Source organism: Tachyglossus aculeatus, chromosome 25 (genome assembly GCF_015852505.1).
Source record: "Tachyglossus aculeatus isolate mTacAcu1 chromosome 25, mTacAcu1.pri, whole genome shotgun sequence".
In the NCBI taxonomy this organism is placed as follows: Eukaryota; Metazoa; Chordata; class Mammalia; order Monotremata; family Tachyglossidae; genus Tachyglossus; species Tachyglossus aculeatus.
This window is the reverse complement of record NC_052090.1, coordinates 5,667,726-5,692,580: the sequence shown is the minus strand read 5'-3', so window position 1 is coordinate 5,692,580 and position 24,855 is coordinate 5,667,726. Positions and strand designations below refer to the sequence as shown.

Genomic DNA, 24,855 nt, shown 5'->3' with positions numbered 1-24,855 from the left:
TTTAGCGCGTGCATGTTGGCAGTGGGGGGTGTCTGGGCAACAAGGTCAGTGCCCGGCCGAGCGCAGCTTGCTCCTTCAAACGTGCCCTGAAGCTCCCGGGCCGGCCGAGCCGCTCTGCTGACCACAGACGCGCCCCGGGGTGGCCGCCACTCCCCTTCCCGCGGCGGGCAGGCTCGGGCACGGCCCTTACGCGACCCCGGGGCGGTTCGCCACTTTGGAGATGCCCTTTGCCCCGGGAAGCCCTGGCACTCACGAGCCGGGTGCCGTTGTGTGTTTCCTCCCGGCAGGTGGTTCCACCAAGGCCCGAACCCCTACAGCGGCGCCCAGGACTGGCTCTTCTCCGGCAACTACTGGGACAGAAACTACTTCAACTTGCCCGACATCTACTGAAGCACAGGCCGGGAGCCGGGCTCACCCGAGAGAGCCCCACGCCTCGGTTCTTTTCAAAAAGGTTGTCTTTCCTCTGTTTCTGTTCATCTCGAAGAAACTCCCGGCCGCGAGATGCCGCTTCTTCCCGGTGCGTGCCCGCTAGTGAACGAGGCAGCCGAGGTGGGAGTTCGGATGAGTGGAAAAAATGCCTTTTTAGAAGGCGGACTGTGGGCGGGGAAGGGAGGGAGCCCTCGAGGGGCTGATTTTTCAGTTTGCTGCTGCCATATTTGCTGGGGAGGATGAATTTGGGAAAAACGGGCGTCTGCTCCCGGGACGCACCCCTTAAGGCTTCTGACCGCCGTCCTACGTATAGGACGGTGTCTTGGAGGGATTTAGCCTGCCTCTGCCAAGCCGCGGTCAGAGCTAGGGCAGGGAAGAGGTCATTCATGAAAGAAATACGGGTTTTCCTTGGTGAAGACGGTCCCTCCGTTCACCGCCAGCCCACTTCCATCTCCCCCATCACGGTGGTCCTCAACCCTCCAAAGTAAAATGCATCTGGTGGGAGGTCGCTGGCAATATCTGACCTAATAAGGTTTTTGGCCTTCTTCTTAAGCTTAGCACCCCGGGAAATTTTGCTTTCCACTTTCTGCGTAATCAGTCTCATGTGGATCATGAAAGAGTCAAAGCCACTGAAATCTTGCAATGTTGAATGAAATGTAGATGCAAATAGGACTTTTTAAAAAAAAAAAAAACAAAATGACCCCCAGTAACCTGTAAAAACTGCACTAGGACACTCTAGGTGCCGGACCACCTCATTTGTCGCGGCAAAACCCTTCCAATGCGTCGGGGTTTCGCCGGCCCCTAGGGACCGGGGAAAGCCAATTGCACAAGCGTAGGTATCGGAAGTAGCAGAGGAGTGCTTGCACATCTTCCACATCCGCGAGGCTCCCGTGTAGTCGGATAGGATGGATGGATGGAGACCAACTGTACAGTACCTTTGACCCCATTAATTGGGGTGTGTAATCTAATGGTATTTATATAGATATTAAAAAAAAGTGATGGCTCATTCTCTCTCCGGGTGTGTATATATATATATATATATATAAAATATATATGTATATTTACCTCGTCTAAACTGAGACCCCGCTCTGGGAGGAAAGCCTGACACTCTGCATAATGTTTTAATGCTGTCAAATCAAGTAATTGAACTGCTTCTAAATAAAGGCTTTAAACTGTTTCAGATTGCGGCCTGTTGTCCCTGCAAGACGTCCCCCCCACCCGCCCCGGGCCTAACCTCAATGTCTGGAACAGAACCAGGAGCCGGGCAGGGGCGGAGAGCGGGGTTGCTTGCATGAAGTTTATTAGTAAACCATCCAGGGTGGGTGAGTCCACCTTGAATCCTGGCTTAAACAGCCTCATCATCATCATCATTTTCAGCATCTGTGGGAGGGAATGGTAGGCATGTTGAATACTTCAGCTTAGGCCCGGTGTGAAGTAGTTGTTTTTTTTTTTAAATTGCCTGAGACTAACAAACTAAATTGATTTCACAGGAAGGCCTCTGAACCTCTGTGTGTGTGTCTATGTGTCTCTCCCAACCCTTAAGGGCAGCTGTGACTCAGCCAGAGAACTCTCCTCTACCTCCTGGCTTTTGAGGCCTTGGCCTGCTCCAACTGGAAGAGGAGGAGGAGGAGGAAAGGGTGGCTTTAGGTGCCCGTTTGGGATCTTCTGTTATCTCCCTCAGCCCGGAGCAGCGCCCGTCTCGGGGGGCGTCGGCTCCAGCCTCCACATTTGGACGGGGAGGAATCCAGGGCCGATTCTGGTGAGTTCCAGAAACGTTCAGCCGGAAATTTCAGCAGCCCTGAAGGTGGGGATCTGCCGGATGTTCTTTGGAATCCGACGCTGGCTGAAACCGAGCCGGACGGGGAGCCGAGCTAGGCTGCCCGGGTGCTCCGGGGTGTGGGATCCGAGGCCGGCGCCCAGGCTTACGGGGGCCGTCGGCAAGCGTCGGGCAGGGAACGCGTCTCCCGACTCTGTTCCCTCCCAAGTGCTCGGTCCAGTGCTCGGCACAGAGGAAGCACTCGCTAAATACCAGTGATCGGGGGCGGGGAGAGGAGAGAAACAGACCGCGGACGCAGGCCGCCTCAGGTCAACACTCGGTTCAAGGGCCAACCTCTCTACCCACCTCAGCCTGCCGACCGCCCCGTTGGCTACCCACTGAGCTTCCTTTGCAGTCAGCAGGGAAAGGTCGGGTTACTGACCCAAAGCCCACCCCGCTAACAGCGGTCGAGTTTGGCTCGAGGCCGAGCCCCCCATCCCCTCCCATCCCCCCCCACCACGCGCCCGGCCCCAGCCCCGGCCCAGCTGCTGCCGGAGCACCGCGTCCGCCTCCGCTCGCGGGCTCGTCCGCATTCCTGCCCCTAACTGGACTCTGGGCTGAACCTGGTTAGAGCCACGACTCCCACCGGCTGGGCTCGACTAGGTGGGTGAGCGGCAGGGCGGTGGCCTCACCTCCCGCTAGCCCGGACGGAGCCGGGTGGGTCCCGCCCTCTGCGCCGCCGGGGCGGGCGAGCTCACCTGCCAACACGCTCTACGTGTCTGCTCTGCGGACGGGGGTGGTCGTCACGGTAATCTCTCCCGCGATACCGTAACTCCCTGCAAAGGGGGTGCGTCTGTCTCCAGATCCAGACCCCTTTTTCTTTACGTCTTCTAAAGGGATGGCGACCGAGAGGAACACCGGGCTCTGCGGCCTGTGGGGGCCGTCCGGCCGCGGGGGGCCCGGCGGGGGCCGGGGGCAGCCGGGCTCGGCCGGGACGGCCACGGGCACCTGGACGGCGGCAAATCTCTTGGTGGCGTCCGGCTGCGAGAGGACGGCGTGTCCCGGGAGGGGCTTCCAGTCCTGGGCCTCCTGCCTGTTAGAGCCCACTAGAATGAAGGGCGGGGCGGGGGTCCTCTTGCCGTCGTCCAGCATCACGTAAGTCGGAGAGGTGACTTTCGGAGGCAGCTGCACGGACTGTGGCTCCTTAGCGTTGGCTAGGTAAAGGCCGGGCTGGGGCGGGGGGGGCGCCCCGGCCGGCGGAGGCGGTGAGGCGTGGCTCGCTTGGTTCAGATCGGTTAGACAATAAAGAGTCCACATGTTAGAGTATGGTGGTGGTTGTCCCGCTTCGCTTGCCGCGATTGCTACAAGACACAAAAACAACGGGCGGGCATTAGAGGGCTGCTCTCCGGGGCGGCCTCTCCGGCCGGGGTGTGGGCAGCGGGGAGGGGAACGGGGGCGGGGCCCAGCTGGAGGAAGAGAGGGGGTCCCGTGGGGGTGGAGGCGGGCAACCGGCTGGGCCGCGACGTGCCCGGTGGCTGAGGATGGGCCGGGGTCCCAGACCGGGGCCGTTCCCTTCCCGCGGGACAGCAGGCGGAGGGTCGGGGGAGGTCCCGGGCCCGAGCCCCCCGAAGCCACCGCACCCCACCGGGCTGCCAACCCCAGGAAGGGAATGGGCCCTCGGCTTGGGCGTGGACATCGTCAGCCACAGAGAACGTCAGGGGGCCCTTGGCCAGCCGAGCCCCGGTCTCCGGGCCGTGACCCCGACGCGGTCCCCCGCCTCTCCAGCTGAGTCCCACCCCCATCCCCCCGGACCGCCGCCCACAGTCCCCCGGCCCAGTGCAACAGCAGAATCAAACACCACCATTTCTCTCCCTTTCTGTCCCTACGTGTGTGCGACGACGACACCACGACTGTCCGGCGGAGGGTCCTCCCGGCGGGCGGGGGGAAGCCGGTGGTGGCGGGGGGGGGTGCCCAGAAACACGGGCCGCACCCGGCTTCGCCGCCTCCTCCGGCCCCCCTCCGCCTGTGGGGAGGAAACCTGAGGCGGGCCCGGGCGGAGCGTGCTAGGCCGGAGGTGGGAGGCGGGCGGCGCGGGTGGCTAACCTCACCCGGAATATCAACGGCCTAAGCCCGCTCCCTTCCTTACCTCCGGATGGCAAACCTGCTGAAGGGGCGGGGTCCCCGGTTGGGTCGTTCTGCGGGTCGGCGGGGCCCCGGCTAGCCACGGACCCCGAGGAAGGGGCCGCCTCGGCCTCCGCCACTGCGGATGGTGCAGGCTCGGCGGGCTTTACGCCCTCCTGCGGGGGCACGGGTTGGGCGGAAGACATCGCCCAGGACTCGGCCTCGGGGAAGGTCGACAGGGACGAGGGCAGCGATCTCGCGGACGGGTCCGCCCCAACGCCCTCGAGCGAGGGCACGGTCTCGGCCGAGGGGACGAACGTGTCGGAGGAGCCGGTGGAGAGCCCCGCCCGGTCGCTTTGCCCCGGAGGCTCGCCGCCGTCCTCCGGGGCAGCGGCGGCCCCGGGGCGGGCCGACTCGGCTGACCCCTCCGAGGGGGTCCGGACGGCCACCCGGCTCTGGACCGGCGACGACTGCGTGGTGTCTTGAAGACGGGCAATCTGGTCAGTGAAGGGGATGACTATCTCTGCGGGGATCTGCTCCACATAGGCCTCCCCTTCGGGCCCGGGCTCCTCGTCGTAGACCGGCGTGATCTCGACGGTGGACGTCACCTCGAGATCGGCCGGCGGCGAGGGGGCTTCGGGGGCCAGCCGGTCGGCGGAGCGCCGCGGGTCGTCCGGAGGGGGGCCCGCCGACGGCTCGGCCGCGGGCCCCTCCTCGGCCCGGGGCGAGGCCGGGCCCAACGCCACCGACTCGGCCGAGGTCCCGGAGATGCGGACGGTGGTGATGGCCCCCAGGGCGCTCTCGGAGGAGGGGACGCCGCTGGCCTGCTCGGAGCCGGAGCTCACCTCGGGGAGGGAAGGGACGCCCGTGGCCACGTCCACCATTAACACCTCAGAGTAAGACGACGCAATGTTACCTAACATCTGGGCGGCCAGCTGGGCCGGGTCGGCCGGGACGTAGACCAGCTCGGGGGAGGCCGCGGACGACGGCGGCGGCGGCGGCGAGGGGGAGGGCGGCGGCGAGGACAGCTTGGGGCTGGAGGCCTTGGGCGACGGCGCCGCCACGGCCGCTTCCGGCCTCTCCTCCGGCTCCGACACTTCAGCGTGGAAGGACGGGAACTGGGTGGTCTTGTTGCTGTACAGCAGCCCCGCGATATTGTCCTCCTCCGTGTCCGTCGACTTCTCCTGCCGCGACACTTCCTTTTTCTCTTCTTCGAGGCTGGCGGGGGTCGGCTGGGGCGGTGGGGGCGGCGGCGGCACCTCCCTGGACGCCTCATCCTCCGCCTTCGCCTCTTCTCTTCCCTCCGACCATTTCTCTACTGGAAAGAACACGGCGGCGGGGCGTCAGCGGGGCCGGGAGACCAGGCGGCCCCAGTCTGGACCGCGGGCCGGCCTCCCCGGATCCCGGGCGGCCCCGGGGACCAGAGCCACCAGAGCGGGGACGGCGGTTCGGGAGCGGGGAAGGTTCCCGACAGCCGGGAGTCGGGGTGGTGCTAGGTGAGGGCGGGGAGGAGGCGGAGAAGCCTCCCCGGCGGGTCCCGTCATTCCCGGATCACTCTCTGTGCAATCTGCCCCCTGACGTGGGCCCCGAGGTCCATCCCACCCTCTTCCCTGACCTCTGGCCTTCCTCTTCTCTTCACGTCCGCTGACCAACCCCCGGCCCGCAGCTAGACTCCCCCCAGCCCCACAGCACTTATGCCCGTATCTGTAATTTATTTCCATCAACGTCCGCCTCCCCCGCTACACTGTAAACTCGTTGTATTGTACTCTCCCAAGTGCTCGGCCCAGTGCTCTGCACACAGTAAGCGCTCAATATTAGCAATTGACTGCCTGACCCGACCGGCCAAGACAAATCCCAGGTCAGCACAGAGAGGGCACCCAGACCTTCTTCACACGGTGACCACAGCTGGCCGGGGGCCAGGAGCCAGCCTGCCTGGAAGTGGGGCGGTGGGGGGCAGCGAGGGGCAAGGGGAAGGAGGAGTGAGGGCCTCTTACCTTTAATCTGGTGGAACTGCTTGACCAGGTCTTTTATATCCAGTGAAGAGTTTGCTGGAAGGGCAGGCGGAGGAAACCAAGAACCCTTATTAAAGCCATTGCCATTAGCCGTCCCAGGGAGAGGGAAATCCCTGTCCTTACACACTCCCCATCACAGCACCGTTGCCGCACAGACACACCACACACATCCACCCCTCAGCGTAGACAGGATCCGGAGACACAGACGCACTCGCCCAGAAAGATGGACGGACGGACGGACTGACTGACACACATTCTCTCTCTCTGTCTCTGTTTATATACTGGGACAAGACCCACGAACCCTCTCCCCATCCGCCGCTTTCACACACAAAAGACAAGCTGGAGAGACACGGGCTGGACGAGGCGTGACTGGGTGGACACCAGGAGATGGACAGGAAGAGAGACCCGAAAAGGACAGAGGAGAAGGAAAGGAGGGGGAAACCCAGGGTAGCCACGTCCAGGAGTGAAGGTGCATGGGAACACGGACGAAGAGCCAGCGGGACCCTGCGGACCGCTCAGGGCGAGGATGACAGAGGGCATCTGCACGGGCATCGTGTTTCTTCCCCCCATCCAGGGGTGGCCCGGAGCCTCCCGTTTCCTTGACCTGCGGACATGGGCCCGACTCAGTGGGCCCGTGGAGGCCCAGTCCAGTAGGATGGTCCGGGCGGCAGCGCACGGCTGAGTGGTTTGGGTGGCCCGGCCCGTGGTCGGCGCAGCGGGTTTGTCCTCAAAGGGGATCGGGCAGGGTCCGACATCCCTGATGGGTGGGGGGCGGGGGTGGGGAATCCCCAGCCAGCCTTCCCGTCCCCATGGTATGTTCTCACTGAAGGGGAGATGGTGGCGAGGGGGTTGGGGACTGTTCGGGGAAGGTGGAGCCTCCTTGAAATTCATTTATTTATATCTATAATTTATGTATTTATATCTGTAATTCATTTATCTGTCTCCCCCTCTAGACCGTTAGCTCGTTGTGGGCAGAGAATGTGTCTATACCATCACTCTGCTGAAGGCCCTGCTGAGAGCTCACCTCCTCCAGGAGGCCTTCCCAGATTGAGCCCCTTCCTTCCTCTCCCCCTCGTCCCCCTCTCCATCCCCCCCATCTTACCTCCTTCCCTTCCCACAGCACCTGTATATATGTATATATGTTTGTACATATTTATTACTCTATTTTACTTGTACATATCTATTCTATTTATTTTATTTTGTTAGTATGTTTGGTTTTGTTCTCTGTCTCCCCCTTCTAGACTGTGAGCCCACTGCTGGGTAGGGACTGTCTCTATATGTTGCCAATTTGTACTTCCCAAGCGCTTAGTACAGTGCTCTGCACATAGTAAGTGCTCAATAAATACGACTGATGATGATGATGATCACTCATCCCATCCCATCTGATTACCGCATCAGCCTCCTTGCTGACCTCCCAGCCTCCTGTCTCTCCCCACTCCAGTCCGTACTTCACTCAGCTGCCCCGATCATTTTTCTACAGAAATGTTCAGGACACGTCACCCCCGTCCCCACCTCCAAAAACTCCAGAGTTTGCCCATTTACCTCCGCATCAAACAGAAACACTTCACCGTTGGCTTTAAAGCTCTCCCCCACCTGACCCCTTCCTACCTGACCTGGCTTCTCTCCTACAGCCCAGCCCGCAAACTTCACTCCTCTAGTGCTAACCTTTTCACTGTGCCTCGGTCTCACCTGTCTCATCGCCGACCCCTGGCCCACCTCTTGTCTCTAGTCTGGAATGCCCTCCCTCCTCAAATCCAACCTACAGTTGCTCTCCCCCCATTTCAAAGCCTTATTGAAGGCACATCTCTTCCAAGAGGCCTTCCCAGGCTAAGCCCCCACTTCCCTCTTCTCCCCATCCCTCTGCGTCACCCTGACTTGCTCCTTTTATTCTCCCCCCCCATCTCAGCCCCACTGGACTTTTGTACATATTTGTATTTATTTGTATTTATGTCCATCTCCCACCCTCTAGACTAAGCTCATCGTAGGCAGGGACTGTGTTTATTGTTGTATTATACTCTCCCAAGCGCTGCACACACAGTAAGCACTCAATAACTATAACCGAATGAAGGAATGAATATCATACTCTCCAAAGTGCTCAGTACAGCGCTCTGCACACAGTAAGTGCTCAATAAATACGATCGAATGAATGAATTAAAGGGTCAGGTGTTTTGAGGACAGCCACCAACCCCCGCTTCAACACCAATGGGTGAGGGCAGGCACAGTCCTGGTCTGAGCCAGTGATGGAGTCGGGCATGGTCTCCTGTCTCGTGTGGGCGAGCTGGGGGATGAGGAAAGTCTTCTAGACCGTGAGCCCACTGTTGGGTAGGGACCGTCTCTAAATGTTGCCAACTTGTACTTCCCAAGCGCTTAGTACAGTGCCCTGCACACAGTAAGCGCTCAATAAATACGATTGAATGAATGAATGAATGAGGACAGGCCTAGGAGTCGGGAGACCCTTGGGTGGCACCCTGGACTTTTCTGTGCCTCAGGTTCCCTTCCTGTAAAATGGGGGTTCGTTACCCATTCAGTTCTCCCTCCCTCTTGAAGACTGCGAACCCCACGTGCGACAGGGAGCAGGACTTGGTACAGTGCTTGGCACATAGTAAGCGCTTAACAAATACCACGGATAAAGAGACGAAAGAGAGGGAGAGAGACAGAGAGAGGATGGGAAAAGACATGGAGGGAGAGAGAGAGAGGACGTGAAGGGAGGAGGAGGAGAAGAGGGCGACGAGCCAGAGGGAGGAGAGAAAAAGGGAGGGGAAGAGGAGGAAGCTCTGGGCCGTGCTCTCAGACCCGGGCATTTCCACACGCGCAGTGGACAGGTCGGCAGAACTAACCGTCTCTGAACAGAATCAGCTCTTTGAAATAGAGAGCGGCAAACTGGGTGATGTTGGGCGGGTTGGTTCTGAGGATGGCCCGGCTGACGCCCTCCAGCAGAGTCTTCAGGCCGTAGGGGACAACCAGTCTGGGCTTGGAAGGAATCATGCTGGCGGGTGGGGTGGCAGTGGCTCGAGTCTCTCAGCTGCATCCAACAGAAACCAAGTCTGAGGCCCGGCTCGCCCCCGGCCCCCCTCGGGAAGTGAGGGAGACGCCTCCTGGCGACCCGCCCGGGCTGCCCGGAGGGAGAGGGAGGCCCGAGTGAGGCCGCACGACCTTCTGACCTGAGGCTGCAAGAGAAACCCTCCCCAAAAACACACACATACACACCTCTGACTTGGTCCCATTCCAGGATAGTGTTGTCTACGTCCCTCCCAGAGCCCCTACAGAGTGGCAGTTTATAGGCCTTCCGTCTCAGTTTCCCTCCTGTAATAATCTGATCACGAGAAGCAGCGTGGCTCAATGGAAAGAGCCCGGGCTTTGGAGGCAGAGGTCATGGGTTCTAATCCCGGCTCCGCCAACTGTCAGCTGTGTGACTTTGGGCCAGTCACTTGACTTCTCTGGGCCTCAGTTACCTCATCTGGAAAATGGGGATGAAGACTGTGAGCCCCCCGTGGGACAACCTGATCACCTTGTAACCTCCCCAGCGCTTAGAACAGTGCTTTGCACATAGTAAGCGCTTAATAAATGCCGTTATTATTATTATTATTATCCCTCTTCCTCTCCGTGGAAGCGAAGGGGGATGGCCAAGGAGTGACTCCATGTTCTTCAGGAGAAAGGTGAGCTCAGAGCCGTCAGGCCGTGGGTTGGGGGGGCTTGGCGGGGAGGCCCTAAGGGATCAGGACCTCCGGCAGGGCCAACGCCACTTCCCCGGTGGAGCAGGTGGAGTTGCCCCCATCGGAAACAAAACGAGAACGGTCGGCACCGAGACCGACAAGTTGCAATCGCTCTCGATTGTGAGCTACGCAGCCCCTAGGACTGGAGCAAAGACCAAGGAAAGAAACGGACTTGGAAGCCACATAAGTTGGAAATCAAGATAATAGCCCCCGCACCAAAATGTCAGCCAGTATAGTCTGGTCAGCTGAACCAAACGGAGCAGATGGAAAACAGGCCAATGGGCGGGGAGACAGACCTGCTTTCTAGAATTCAAAACTCTCAGCTCCAGAAGAGTTGGGAATCAACAGAAAAGCAGAGGAAGAAGCCACCGTCATAATCTAGCAGCAAGTGGATGTTTACCTCTTAGGGAACCAATCAATGGCGTTTACTGGGTTCTGACTGTGTTCAGGGCATTGCACTAAGTGCTCAGAAGAGTATAGTACAAGGGAAGGAAGGGAAAACAAGCGGGAACTGGGAATGCTTTGCACACAGTAAGCGCTTAATAAATGCCATTATTATTAATATTATAAAAGCATGCCTGGACCAGGTTTAAATATGCTAATGCCACTCAACAACCAACTACCTCCAAAGAAACACACCTCAATAGGCAGGCTCAGAAACAGTCCTCTTGAATAATAACAACAACAACAATGCTATTTATTAAGTGCTTATTATTTGCCAAGAAGTGCACTAAGCACTGGATTCTCTTGTATCTAGTGAGAGTAAACAAGCAGCCGTGTTGTCTAGTGGACAGAATATGGGCTTGGGAATCCATCACATGCGTGCTGTGTGATTCTGGGCAAGTCACTTCACTTCTCTACCTCACATGTAAAATGGGGATTAAGATCGTGAGCCCTTTGTGGGGCAGGGACTATGGCCGATCTACCCTAGCACTTAGTACAGTGCTGGGCACATTGTAAGCACTTAAATACCACAAAAGAGAGAGAGGGGAAAAAATCAGGTCGGATACATTTCCTATACCACATGGGACTCTCGGCCTACGAGGAAAGGGATTTATTTTTTTCCCTTTCACAAATGCAGAAACAGAGGCCCAGAGAGGTTACGTGACTCGCCCAAGATCACACAGCACGCGTGTGATGGACTCCCAGTCCCATTCTCTCCCCACTAGGCCAGCAGCCTCCCACATTTCACTGAGATATCAATAACTTCATATAGGAATAAAGCATCACATCCGGAAGGACCATAAGAAATATGTGAAAAAACAGGAGGATATAAAATGAAAGTATTAGAAAGGATAGAGACAGGAAGCAACAGAAGAGCAAGAAACCAAGGAGCTGAAGGATGGTTGGTAACAGGTTGAAAGTGGGGAGAGAGGTTTGGAAACAGATTATTTATGATAATCAACCAGTAAACGCTCTTGACCGCATAGTAATTATACTGTATCAACCCCACTGGTTAGCAGGGTACTTGACATGCAGTAAGCACTTAATAAATATCACCAATAGTGATTATCTCATAAAAACAGAGCTACTAAAATCATCCTATTAGAAGTGAAGGGATTAAAAACAGCGGAATGTATACCTGGAAAGACAAATGGAAAACACAGCCAACTCACAGGCACCCTAAAACGCCTCTCTCAGAACAAAAACAACTTCTGATCAAATTAATTAACCAACAGCATTAATTGCCTTGCATCAAATGAAGCAAATGACTAATGAATACATCCACTAAAAATGCCAGGTCAGAAAGGGAGGGAAATATGCTTACGGACTATTCAAACAAATGTTCCAGGAATAACTGACAAGACAAAACATTATAAAAAAATAATTGTGTCCGTTGGGTGACTTGTGGGTGCCAACCACTGGACTAAGCGCAATGGTGAAGGTGAGATGATCAGGTAAGACACAGTTCCTTGTCACACACTGAGCTCGCAATCTGAGGAGAAGGGAGAACAGGTATTGACTCCCCATTTTAGAAATGAGGAAATCGGGGCGGTGAGCGGTTAAGTGACTTGCCTTAGGTCACCCAGCAGAAAACTGGCAGAGCCGGAATTAGAGCCACCGTCTCCCCCGCCCCTCTAACTCAAGTAATAATAATGGTATTTGTTAAGCGCTTACGGCGTGCCAGGTACTGTACTGAGCACTGGGGTGGATACAAGTAACTCGGGTTGAACAGTCCCATGGGGCTTCCAGTCTTAATCCCCATTTGACAGATGAAGGGACTGAGGCCCAGAGAAGTGGGGTGACTTGCCCAAGCGGCAGAGCCGGGATTAGAACCCATGACCATCAGACTCCCAGACCCGGGGTCTATCCGCTAGGCCAGGCTGCTTCTCCAGGAATCTGACCAAGCTTTTGTGGCCCCGGTTGTCATAGTAATAATAATAATAATAATGGCATTTATTAAGCGCTTACTATGTGCAAAGCACTGTTCTAAGCGCTGGGGGGGTTAAAAGTCTTAACACAGTCACAGTCTTAACCCCCATTTTACAGATGAGGTCACTGAGGCACAGAGAAGTTAAGTGATTTGCCCAAAGTCACACAGCTGACAATTGGCAGAGCCAGGATTTGAACCCATGACCTCTGACTCCAAAGCCCATGCTCTTTTCCACCGAGCCATGCTGTCATCAGGGCAAGGCCCCCCCCGCCCCCCCGGGAGAGGAACAGGGAAGCACTGGGTTGACGGGGGCCCGGCCCAAGGAAGTCGGGGTACGGCGTGGACCGGAAGTGTATGTTTGTCCGTATTTATTACTCTATTTTATTTGTACATATTTATTCTATTTATCTTATTTTGTTAATATGTTTTGTTTTGTTGTGTGTCTCCCCCTTCTAGACTGTGAGCCCGCTGTTGGGTAGGGACCGTCTCTATATGTTGCCGAGCACTTAGTACAGTGCTCTGCACACAGTAAGCGCTCAATAAATACGATTGAATGAATGAATGAATGAATGTGTGTCGGGACCGGTGACTGGCTAGAGGGGCCAGGTGCGAACCCGGACCGTTGCATCTTCCCCTCCTTCCAGGTCACAGCCTGATGGATATCGGGGAAACCCGCGATGTCCAAACTGAGCGCGACTCCCGGGGGCTCAATTCACACCGCGGATGAGGACGACACTTGGATGGCGGGCCAAATCCAGGCCAACCGACTGAGAAGAATTAGAACAGTGCTTTGCACATAGTAAGCGCTTAACAAATACCCTCATTAATTACCCCGGGGCAGGAAGACAAATCACCATGGCCCCTCTGGCGATTGTCCGCCGATCTCGAGAGACAGCCATTCATTCATTCATTCAATCGTATTTATTGAGCGCTTACTGTGTGCAGAGCACTGTACTAAGCGCTTGGGAAGTACAAGCTGGCAACCAGACCTGAGCCTACAATTCAACTGGGAAGCAGCACGGCCTCATGGACAGAGACCCGGCCTGGGAATCAAAGGACCTGGGTTCTAACCCCGGCTCCGCCACTTGTCTGTTGTGACCCACTTCACTTCTCTGGGCCTCAGCGTCCTCAACTGTAAAATGGGGATTCACTACCCGTTTTCTCTCCTACTTAGACTGTGAGCCCTTTATGAGACAGGGGACCGTGTCCCACCCGATCCACCTGTAGCCACCCCAGGGCTTAGAACAGCGCCGAACACACAGTACGCACTTTAGGACTACCGTAAAAAACAAGAAACAATGACGCCAGTAAGCGCTCGATAAACATGATTGATCAGCTGGAGATTCTGAAAGTGTGCAAGACTGTGGGGTTTCTGAGGACCCCGACACCTAAATCGATACATTTCAAGCAGAGCAAGCCCTGTCACACCGAAGGATGGACACACCTGCCAACCCATCAGACACTCTGGTCCTCCTGAAGCAGAACCCCCTATAGCCCTGAAGCTCAGGGCTTCGGGAGGAGACCCGTGGGTGACCGTTTGGTCTTCTGATCTTCCAGGGGTGGCTGAATCTCCCAACCACGGCTAAGGGGCAGGTTCAGCAGCTCTTAAAACGAGTACCTCTTGGGATAATCACCTACGGCTGTCATTTCCAAGTCAATAAAACGGTGACACACCACCCTACTGTATCCTGGAAAAGCCGCGGAAAGTTCCAGCCCCAGTGGCTTCCCACAATTACATATCGGAGGCACATGAGGAGAAGATCAAACCTACTGAGTGTTAAGCCCAGGGTTGAGGGCTCGGGAGGGTAGCACGACAGTAGCTGTGCACTCCCGGCCCTCTAGGAGCTGACAGTTTCCCAAGTGCTTAGTACAGTGCTCTGCACGCAGTAAGCGCTCGATAAATACGATTGAATGAATGAATGAGGGGAGCCAGAGCAAAATCACTTAAAGGCAGTGAAAACAGGAGGAAGAAGAACAAGGACAAAGTAGAAAGGAGTTCAAACGCAGCGAGATGAAACGGCCCAATAACTGGATAGGTGGATATCTAAATCAAACACGGTCCTAAGGATGTGCCTGTGTAAACGAGAACTGACCTCTCTAGAAGTCCTACTGGTGGGACATGTCCCCCAGGTGTCACAGGTCCGCTTGGAACTACAAAATGGCCCAAGGGACAACTCCACATTCCCCGAGACTTACGGGCAAGAGGAACCGGCATCAGCCCCCTGAAGCCAGGAGGAGACAGAGGCTCCCTGCTTTAGCGGACGAGGCCCGATTGAGTAGCAGCTCCCGGAATGGACAGCCGTGAGAGCCGAGTGGGGTGGATTCCCGACAGAAGCCCTGCCCAGGAACCCGGCTGTGCCTGACGCTGGTGGGCGGCCTCGAACGGGCTGAAGGAGAAGGGGTGGGCAGGGGCTCAGACAGAAAACTTGGCAGTAGAGAGGACTAGAAGGGGTGAGCTAGGGGCCACCCTTTCCTGACAACTGCGCCGCGAACTAAGAAGTGAGAGAGCACCCTTGTCCCTGCCCAGCCACAGTCTCCGCTGTGAGCCGCTCGGTTGTCCCAGGGGTGATCTCTGCACGCCTCGGACACGAGCCTCTTTCCGACGCCCCGACTCACAACTGGTCATTCGGAGGCTGGAAGAGCGCGGCCACTGGAGTGGCTACTAGGGAGGGCGGGCAGAGCTTCTCTCTCAAATTCTCTCCAACTGTCTTGGGTCCAAGGTCCACCTCTCCCCAGTTCCCTGGGGCCTCTAAGAGGACGGACCGGGTCAGAGGTGAAGGATCAGAGTCGGCTTCCCAGCCAGGGACGGCGTGCAGCGAAGGAGCTGAAAGAAACAGAGCCTGGAAGGCAGCAGGGAAAACCCCTCTGGCCCTGACTGAGAACAAAGCTTTCAGGAGACCCGTCACGTGACCCAGTGGCCATTCCCAATCCTGGCCACCCCAAGACTCTACAATTCTCAGCTGACGCCCACATCATTCTAGCGTGCTGGAGACCCGCCCGCGTAACCTAATAAATATAAATCGAGAAGGCGATGCGGCAGCTCCACCGGGGAGTTGATCGGGAGGCCCCTGCCCTGTTCCAGAGGAGAGAAAAAAGACTGGAAAGCTTGTTTTGGGTTTGGATCCCCAGTGTCTAGAAGGGCAGTTGAGGGGGTGCCCGAACAGGGATGCTCCCACCTGCAGCGAGTTGTGTTCATTTCACACCCATCTGACAAGGGGACTCGAGGGGCGGCTCTGTCTGTCTCTCTGTCTCTCTCCCCCACCCCCCAATTAAGGCAGGGCTGGGAGCAGCCCGCTCTGGCCCATTTCACTCCATCCCCCTGACAGTCCTGGTGTCATCTCCTGCTCCGAGTTCCCCAACCAGTTTGGGCCCAGGGCAGGGCAGGAAGAACTTGGAGTCTGCTGCTTCCTCTGCTCAGGAATAGAGGGTCTCCACAGGGCTTGGCCCAACACAGCCACAGTCCAAAAGTGGGGGGCAAGCTCTGTGTGTATGTACGTCTTGGTGTGACACCCCTATGGGAACACTGAGCATATCTGAGCGCCTACTGTGAACACAGCACTCTACTGAGCATACAACCGTGCTAAGAGATATGAGCACTGCCCTTCGGGCGCTTACAGGGAGGCCGGTGAGGAGAGGGTCACCTGGAGGAGTCAGGGCACGAGTCCCATCTCCCCTTGCCCTGGAAAACAGCAGGAGGTGAAGGAGGGACAGGCCAGGGCTGGGGCCGGGCAGGGGGGTTGGAGAGGAGGAGGGCAGAGGGAGGTGGAGGAGAAGGAGGAGGAGATTAGAGAAGGAGGAGGAGGAAGAGCTAGAGAAGGCATGGGCTTTGGAGTCAGAGGTCATGGGTTCAAACCCCGGCTCCGCCAATTGTCAGCTGTGTGCCTTTGGGTAAGTCACTTAACTTCTCTGGGCCTCAGTTCCCTCATCTGTAAAATGGGGATGAAGACTGTGAGCCCGACGGACAATCTGATCACCTTATAACCTCCCCTGTGCTTAGAAGAGTGCTTTGCACATAGGAAGCGCTTAATAAACGCCATCATTATAAAAAAAAGGAGAAGGACATAGAGGAGGAAGAGCTAGAGAAGGAGGATAAAGAGAAGAGGAGAAGGAGGAGATAGAGGAGGAAGGGCTAGAGAAGAAGGAGGAGAAAGAGATAGAGGAGGAGGAGATAGAGAAGGACAAAGGTAGAGGAGGAGATAGGGGAGGAGGAGAAAGGTACCCTTCTCCTCAACACACTATCCAACCTTGGCTTCACAGATTCTGTCCTCTCCTGGTTCTTCTCTTATCTCTCCAGCCATTCATTCTCAGTCTCTTTTGCGGGCTCCTCTTCCCCCTCCCATCCCCTTACTGTAGGGGTTCCTCAAGGGTCAGTTCTTGGTCCCTTTCTGTTCTCGAGCTACACTTACTCCCTTGGTGAACTCATTCACTCCCACAGCTTCAACTATCATCTGTACGCTGATGACACCCAAATCTACATCTCTGCCTCTGCTCTCTCTCCCTCCCTTCAGGCTCGTGTCTCCTCCTGCCTTCAAGACATCCCCTTCTGGATGTCTGCCTGCCATCTAAAACTCAATATGTCCAAGACTGAACTCCTTATCTTCCCTCCCAAACCCTGCCCTCTCCCCGACTTTCCCAGCACTGTTGATGGCACTACCACCCTTCCCATCTCACAAGCCCACAACCTTGGTGTCATCCTCGACTCCGCTCTCTCGTTCACCCCTCACATCCAATCCGTCACCCAAAACTGCCGGTCTCACCTCCGCAATATCGCCAAGATCCACCCTTTCCTCTCCATCCAAACCACTACCCTGCTGGTTTATTCTTTCATCCTATCCCGACTGGATTACTGCATCAGCCTCCTCTCTGATCTCCCATCCTCTTGTCTCTCCCCACTTCAATCTATACTTCGTGCTGCTGCCCGGATCATCTATGTGCAGAAACGCTCTGGGCATGTTACTCCCCTCCTCAAAAATCTCCAGTGGCTACCAATCAACCTACGCATCAGGCAAAAACTCCTCACTCTCAGCTTCAAGACTCTCCATCCCCTCGCCCCCTCCTACCTCACCTCCCTTCTGTCCTTCTCCAGCCCAGCCCGCACCCTCCGCTCCTCTGCCGCTAACCTCCTCACTGTGCCTCGTTCTCGCCTGTCCCGCCGTCGATCCACGGCCCACATCCTCCCCCTGGCCCGGATGCCCTCCCTCTGCACATCCGCCAAGCTAGCTCTCTTCCTCCCTTCAAAGCCCTACTGAGAGCTCACCTCCTCCAGGAGGCCTTCCCAGACTCAGCCCCCTCCTTCCTCTCCCCACAGCACCTGTACATATGTTTGTACAGATTTATTACTCTATTTATTTTACTTGTACATATTTACTATTCTATTTATTTTATTTTGTTAATACGTTTTGTTTTGTTGTCTGTCTCCCCACTCTAGACTGTGAGCCCGTTGTTGGGTAGGGACTGTCTCTATATGTTGCCAACTTGTACTTCCCAAGCGCTTAGTACACTGCTCTGCACACGGTAAGTGCTCACCAAACACGAATGAGTGAATGAATGAATGAGGAGGAGATAGAGGAGGAAGGGCCAGAGAAGAAGGAGCACATAGAGGAGGAGAAAGGTAGAGGAGGAGATAGAGATAGAGGAGGAGATAGAGAAGGAGAAAGGTGGAGGAGGAGATAGAGATAGAGGAGGAGATAGAGAAGGAGAAAGGTAGAGGAGGAGATAGAGAAGGAGAAAGGTAGAGAAGGAGATAGAGGAGGAGATAGAGAAGGAGAAAGGTAGAGGAGGAGATAGAGAAGGAAAAAGGTAGACAAGGAGATAGAGATAGAGGAGGAGATAGAGAAGGAGAAAGGTAGAGGAGGAGATAGAGAAGGAGAAAAGTAGAGTTAGAGATAGAGAAGGAGAAAGGTAGAGGAGGAGATCGAGAAGGGGAAACGTAGAGGAGGAGACAGAGATAGAGGAGGAGATAGAGAAGGAGGAGAAAGGTAGAGGAGGGGATAGAGATGGAGGAGGAGGTAGGGAAGGAGGAGGAGGAGAAAGGTAGGGAAGGAGAAGAAGGAGCACATAGAGGAGGAGAAAGGTAGAGGAGGAGATAGAGATAGAGGAGGAGATAGAGAAGGAGAAAGGTGGAGGAGGAGATAGAGATAGAGGAGGAGATAGAGAAGGAGAAAGGTAGAGGAGGAGATAGAGAAGGAGAAAGGTAGAGAAGGAGATAGAGGAGGAGATAGAGAAGGAGAAAGGTAGAGGAGGAGATAGAGAAGGAAAAAGGTAGACAAGGAGATAGAGATAGAGGAGGAGATAGAGAAGGAGAAAGGTAGAGGAGGAGATAGAGAAGGAGAAAAGTAGAGTTAGAGATAGAGAAGGAGAAAGGTAGAGGAGGAGATCGAGAAGGGGAAACGTAGAGGAGGAGACAGAGATAGAGGAGGAGATAGAGAAGGAGGAGAAAGGTAGAGGAGGGGATAGAGATGGAGGAGGAGGTAGGGAAGGAGGAGGAGGAGAAAGGTAGGGAAGGAGGAGGAGAAGGGTAGAGACGGAGATGATAGAGATAGAGGAGGAGGAGATAGGGAAGGAGGAGAAAGGTAGAGAAGGAGATTGAGATAGAGGAGGAGGAGATAGAGAAGGAGGAGAAAGGTAGAAGAGGAGATAGAGATAGAGGAGAAAGGTAGGGAAGGAGGAGGAGGAGAAGGGTAGAGAGGAGGTAGAGACAGAGGAGGAGGAGATAGGGAAGGAGGAGGAAGGTAGAGAAGGAGATGGAGAATAATAATAACAATAATGGCATTTATTAAGCACTTACTATATGAGAAGCACTGTTCTAAGCGCTGATCAGGTTGTCCCACGTGGGGCTTACAGTCTTAATCCCCATTTTCCAGATGAGAGAACAGAGGCCCAGAAAAGTGACTTGCCCGAAGTCAAATGGCTGACAAATGGCGGAGCCAGGATTAGAACCCATGACCTCTGACTCCAAAGCCCGGGCTCTTTCTGCTTGAGCCACACTGCTTCTCTGGCGGAGGAGGAGTAGGAAGGTGGAGAAGGAGGAGATGGAGGGGCAGAGCCGGGATTGGAAGACCTCTGACTCCAAAGCCCGGGCTCTTTCCACTTGAGCCACACTGCTTCTCTGGCAGAGGAGGAGGAGAAAGGTGGAGAAGGAGGGGATGGAGGGGCAGAGCCGGCATTTGAGGACCTCTGACTTTCTAAAGCCCAGGCTCTTTCCACTTGAGCCATGCTGCTTCTCTGGAGGAGGAGAAAGGTGGAGAAGGAGGGGATGGAGGGGCAGACCCGGGATTTGAAGACCTTTGACGACTCCAAAGCCCGGGCTCTTTCCACTTGAGCCACGCTGCTTCTCCGGCGGAGGAGGAGAAAGTTGGAGAAGGAGGGGATGGAGGGGCAGAGCCAGGATTGGAAGACCTCTGACGACTCCAAAGCCCGGGCTCTTTCCACTTGAGCCACGCTGCTTCTCCCACGGAGGAGAAAAGTGGAGGAGGAGATGGAGGGGCAGAGCCAGGATTGGAAGACCTCTGACGACTCCAAAGCCCGGGCTCTTTCCACTTGAGCCATGCTGCTTCTCCGGAGGAGGAGAAAGGTGGAGAAGGAGGGGATGGAGGGGCAGAGCCGGGATTTGAGGACCTCTGACTCTAAAGTCCGGGCTCTTTCCACTTGAGCCACGCTGCTTCTCCCACGGAGGAGAAAAGTGGAGAAGGAGGAGATGGAGGGGCAGAGCCGGGATTGGAAGACCTCTGACGACTCCAAAGCCCGGGCTCTTTCCACTTGAGCCACGCTGCTTCTCCAGAGGAGAAGAAAGGTGGAGAAGGAGGGGATGGAGGGGCAGGGCCGGGATTTGAGGACCTCTGACTCTAAAGCCCGTGCTCTTTCCACTTGAGCCACGCTGCTTCTCCCACGGAGGAGAAAAGTGGAGAAGGAGGAGATGGAGGGGCAGAGCCGGGATTGGAAGACCTCTGACGACTCCAAAGCCCGGGCTCTTTCCACTTGAGCCACGCTGCTTCTCCAGAGGAGGAGAAAGGTGGAGAAGGAGGGGATGGAGGGGCAGGGCCGGGATTTGAGGACCTCTGACTCTAAAGCCCATGCTCTTTCCACTTGAGCCACTATGCTTCTCCGGAGGAGGAGAAAGGTGGAGAAGGAGGGGATGGAAAGGGGAGATGGGGGGGTTGTGGGGCACAGTGTGGGGCGTTCCCTCCCCTTCGGGCCCCGCTTACGGTTGTGCCTGGGGCCGCGGACCGGGCGTCGAGACCCTGTGAGCCCCTGGCCGTCGGGGCGGCTTCTGAGGCGAGGTGTGGGCGGCCCCACGCCTTTTATAGGGGAGAAAGACCCCCCCCCCCCCGCCCCCCAACCCACGGCGCATGCGTCACAGACACCGCCGCGCACGCGCACACGCCCCCACCCCGGGAGAGGGGCGGGGCCCGGCAGCCCGCGGCCAATCAGAAAGCGACGGGGGGACAAAGGAGGGGGCCGCACGGGGGCGCCCGCGGCCGCACGTGGCCGGCGGCAGGGATGAATGAATGACTCATTCATTCAGTCCTATTTACTGAGCGCTTACTGTGGGCGGAGCACTGGACTAAGCGCTTGGGAAGTCCAAGTTGGCAACATTCATTCATCCATCCAACCTCAGCATCCTCCTTGACGGTCACAAAATGGTATGGATTGTGAGCTGTCTGTGTGCAGGGCCCCGGATTTGCCGCTTACAATCAATCAATTGTATTTATTGAGCGCTTACTGTGTGCAGAGCACTGTACTAAGCGCTTGGGAAGTACAAGTCAGCAACACATAGAGACAGTCCCTACCCAACAGCGGACTCACAGTCTAGACAGAGAACAAAACCAAACGTACTAACAAAATAAATAGAATAGATATGTACAAGATAATAGAGTACTGTTTCAGCTCTCACATTCACTCAATCAATTGAATATATTGGGCGCTACCATGTGCAGAGCACTGTACTAAGCGCTTGGGAGAGGCTCAGTGGAAAGAGCACGGGCTTTGGAGTCAGAGGTCATGGGTTCAAATCCCAGCTCTGCCACTTGTCAGCAGTGTGACTTTGGGCAAGTCACCTAACTTCTCTGGGCCTCAGTTACCTCATCTGTAAAATGGGGATGAAGACTGTGAGCCCCTCCTTGGGGCAACTTGATCACCTTGTAACCTCCCCAGCACTTAGAACAGTGCTTTGCACAGAGTAAGCACTTAATAAATGCCATCATTATTATTATTATGAGTTCAGATCCCGGCTCTGCCAATTGTCTGCTGTGGGACTTTGGGCAAGTCACTTCACTTCTCTGGCCCTCAGTTACCTCATCTGGAAAATGGGGATTACGACTGTGAGCCCCCCGTGGGACAACCTGATCACCTTGTAACCTCCCAAGCGCTTAGAACAGTGCTTTGCACATAGTAAGTGCTTAATAAATGCCATTATTATTATTATTAGAAGGGGGAGACAGACAACAGAACAAAACATTAACAAAATAAAATAAATAGAATATGTACAAATAAAATGAATAGAGTAATAAATACATGCAAACACATATACATAGGTGCTGTGGGGAGGGGAAGGAGGTAAGGCGGGGGGGATGGGAAGGAGGGGGAGAGGAAGGAGGGGGCTCAGTCTGGGAAGGCCTCCTGGAGGAGGTGAGCTCTCAGTAGAGTGCCCAAGGCCTGATTCCTGCCAACTGCATTCGCCTGGCTGATTATTCCCCGCAGTCCTCTTCATTCCTTCATTCCATCAAATTTACTGAGCGCTTACTGTGTGCGGACCACTGGACTAAGCGCTTGGAAAAGACAAGTCGGCACAGATAGAGACAGTCCCTACCCAACAACGGGCTCACAGTCCAGAAGCCGGGAGACGGACAACAAAACAAGTAGACAGGTGCCAATGCCATCAAGATCAATCAATAAAATTGTGGATAGATACTCACACTTCGAAGCCAGGGGCAGGTTTAAGGTTGGAACTCTGCAGTGTGGCTCAGTGGAAAGAGCCCGGGCTCTGGAGTCAGAGGTCACGGGTTCAAATCCCAACTCCGCCAATTGGCAGCTGTGTGACTTTGGGCAAGTCACTTCACTTCTCTGGGCCTCAGTTCCCCCATCTGTAAAATGCGGATTAAGACTGTGAGCCCCCCTGTGGGACAACCTGATCCCCTTGTAACATCCACAGCATTTAGAACAGTGCTTTGCAAATAGTAAGCACTTAATAAATGCCATTATTATCATTATTATTATTATAAAGCCCGCCCCCACGCTTTGGCCCCATCCGGCCTACCATTCATTTCATTCATTTAATTGTACTTATTGAGCACTTACTGTGTGCAGAGCACTGTACTAAGCACTTGGGGCCCAATTTTTCCTCTCCTACTCCCCATCCTCGACGCCCTACCTCCTTCCCCTCCCCACAGCACCTGACATATATATATATAGAGAGAGAGAGAGAGAGATATTTGTGCAGATTACTCTATTTATTACTTGTACATATTTACTATTTATTTTGTTAATGATGTACATATAGCTTTAATTCCATTTGTTCTGGCGATTTTGACACCTGAGCACATGTTTTGTTTTGCTGTCTGTCTCCCCCTTCTAGACTGTGAGTCAGTTGTTGGGTCGGGACCATCTCTATATGTTGCTGACTTGTACTTCCCAAGTGCTTAGTACAGTGCTCTGCCCACAGTAAGCGCTCAATAAATACGATGGAATGAATGCATGAATACAAATCGGCAACTTACAGGGGCGGTCCCTACCCAACAATGGGCTCACAGTCACGGTCTACCCCCGTCAAGAAGCGTCTGCCCGGATAGGTCAGTTAGTATGTTTGGTTTTGTTCTCTGTCACCCCCTTCTAGACTGTGAGCCCACTGTTGGGTAGGGACTGCCTCTATATGTTGCCAGCTTGTACTTCCCAAGCGCTTAGTACAGTGCTCTGCACACAGTAAGTGCTCAATAAATATGATTGATTGATTGATTGATTAACCCGCCAATGGTGAGTGTTCTTGACCCCTCTGGACTGCAGGAAGGAAGTTTTGGGCAGGGTACATGCCTACCCCCGCTGTCGTATCGTACTCTCCCAAGTGCTCAGTACAGTGCTGTGCATACAGGAAGCGCTCAATAAACACCATCAATTGATTTCCCCCCAGAGCCAGACACTATTAAAGTCATGTCCTCACAGCCCTCGCTGTAAGAAGAAAAGTGGGACGTTAAATAAAGTCTACGTTTAACAGACCTCAGTCTATACCTTCACGCTGTTGTCCGGATCATCCTTGTGCAGAAACGCTCTGGGCATGTTACTCCTCTCCTCAAAAATCTCCAGTGGCTGCCTGGCAACCTACGAATCAAGCAAAAACTCCTGACTCTCGGCTTCAAGGCTGTCCATCACTTCACCCCTTCCTACCTCACCTCCCTTCTCTCCTTGTCCAGCCCAGCCCGTACCCTCCACTCCTCTGTCGCTATCCTCCTCACCGTACTTCACTCTCGCCTGTCCCGCCGTCTACCCCCGGCCCACACCCTTCCCCTGGAACACCCTCCCTCCGCACATCCACCAAGCTAGCCATCTTCCTCCCTTCAAAGTCCTACTGAGTGCTCACCTCCTCCAAAAGGCCTTCCCAGACTGAGCCCCCTTTTTCCTCCCCTCCCCATCCCTCCGCCCTACCTCCTTCCCCTCCCCACAGCCCCTGTATATATGTTTGTACAGATCTATTACTCTATTTATTTTACTTGTGCATATTTACTATTCTATTTATTTTGTTAATCCCGTGCACCTAGCTTTATTTCTATTTATTCTGATGACTTGACACCTGTCCACATGTTTTGGTTCGTTGTCTGTCTCCCCCTTCTAGACTGGGAGCCCGTTGTTGGGTAGGGACCGTCTCTGTATGTTGCCGACTTGTACTTCCCAAGCGCTTAGGGCAGTGCCCTGCACACAGTAAGTGCTCAATAAATACGCGATTGAATGAAGTACAGATAGGGGAAATATTACCAAACTAATTGGTACATCTCTCCACGCAAACAGTGGTATTTATTTAGTAATGGGCTTTAGTGTTTCAAAAGAAGCTAAGAAGGTTGAACAGCAAAGCCTTCCTTTCCTCTTCTCCCACTCCCTTCCACGTCACCCTGACTTGCTCCCTTTATTCACCCACCTTCCAGCCCCACAGCACTTATATATGTTATTTATTTTAATATCTGCCTCCCCTTCTAGACTGCAAGCTCACTGCAGGCAGGGAATGTGTCTGTTTATTGTTCTATTATACTCTCCCAATCAGTACCGTGCTCGGCGCACAGGAAGTGCTCAATAAATACAATTAAATGAATGAATAGTGCACTCTCCTAAGCGCTTAGTACAGTGGTCTGCCCACAGTAAAGCACTCAGTAAACACCATTCATGATGATCCTGATGCCCCTCGAGCGGGTGAAGGAAGGGGTTGAGGGGTAGGAGGGGCCAGAGTCCACCTCCAAGGCCAAAAGGGAA

The 24,855-nt window shown here is 54.9% G+C and overlaps 2 protein-coding genes across 6 annotated transcripts in view; one reads left to right on the top strand and one right to left on the bottom strand.

Annotated features, from left to right (window-relative positions):
- Positions 1 to 1,609, top strand: part of OSBPL1A (oxysterol binding protein like 1A) — a 176,240-nt gene extending 174,631 nt beyond the window's left edge. For all 3 annotated transcript variants that reach the window (XM_038766495.1, XM_038766494.1, XM_038766496.1), the window contains one exon: positions 288 to 1,609. In XM_038766495.1, the coding sequence (XP_038622423.1) occupies positions 288 to 390 (103 nt within the window). In that variant the 3' untranslated portion in view covers positions 391 to 1,609. The remainder of the gene's footprint in view (positions 1 to 287) is intronic.
- Positions 1,610 to 1,689: 80 nt separating this feature from the next.
- On the bottom strand, positions 1,690 to 22,397 carry CABYR (calcium binding tyrosine phosphorylation regulated). 3 transcript variants are annotated; one of them, XM_038766608.1, is made up of 6 exons: positions 22,320 to 22,397; positions 9,156 to 9,340; positions 6,301 to 6,354; positions 4,332 to 5,624; positions 2,944 to 3,546; positions 1,740 to 1,809 (listed from the first exon to the last, which is right to left on the bottom strand). In XM_038766608.1, exons 2-5 carry the CDS (start codon positions 9,301 to 9,303, stop codon positions 2,957 to 2,959), a joined length of 2,085 nt encoding a protein of 694 aa, XP_038622536.1. In that variant the 5' UTR covers positions 9,304 to 9,340; positions 22,320 to 22,397; the 3' UTR covers positions 1,740 to 1,809; positions 2,944 to 2,956. The 3 variants fall into 3 exon arrangements, with proteins under 3 accessions (XP_038622537.1, XP_038622536.1, XP_038622538.1); XM_038766610.1 differs by having other exon boundaries at positions 5,223 to 5,624; positions 22,320 to 22,386; XM_038766609.1 differs by lacking the exon at positions 2,944 to 3,546 and having other exon boundaries at positions 1,690 to 1,809; positions 22,320 to 22,389.
- Positions 22,398 to 24,855: the final 2,458 nt, after the last annotated feature.

Bases quoted from the DNA above. Each gene is read 5' to 3' on its own strand.
- CABYR (XM_038766608.1), bottom strand. From the start codon at position 9,303: ATGATTCCTTCCAAGCCCAGACTGGTTGTCCCCTACGGCCTGAAGACT. The intron at 6,355-9,155 runs GTTAGTTCTGCC...CTGCCCTTCCAG, and splicing joins GCTGATTCTGTTCAGAGACG to CAAACTCTTCACTGGATATA. The intron at 5,625-6,300 runs GTAAGAGGCCCT...TGTTCTTTCCAG, and splicing joins GCAGTTCCACCAGATTAAAG to TAGAGAAATGGTCGGAGGGA.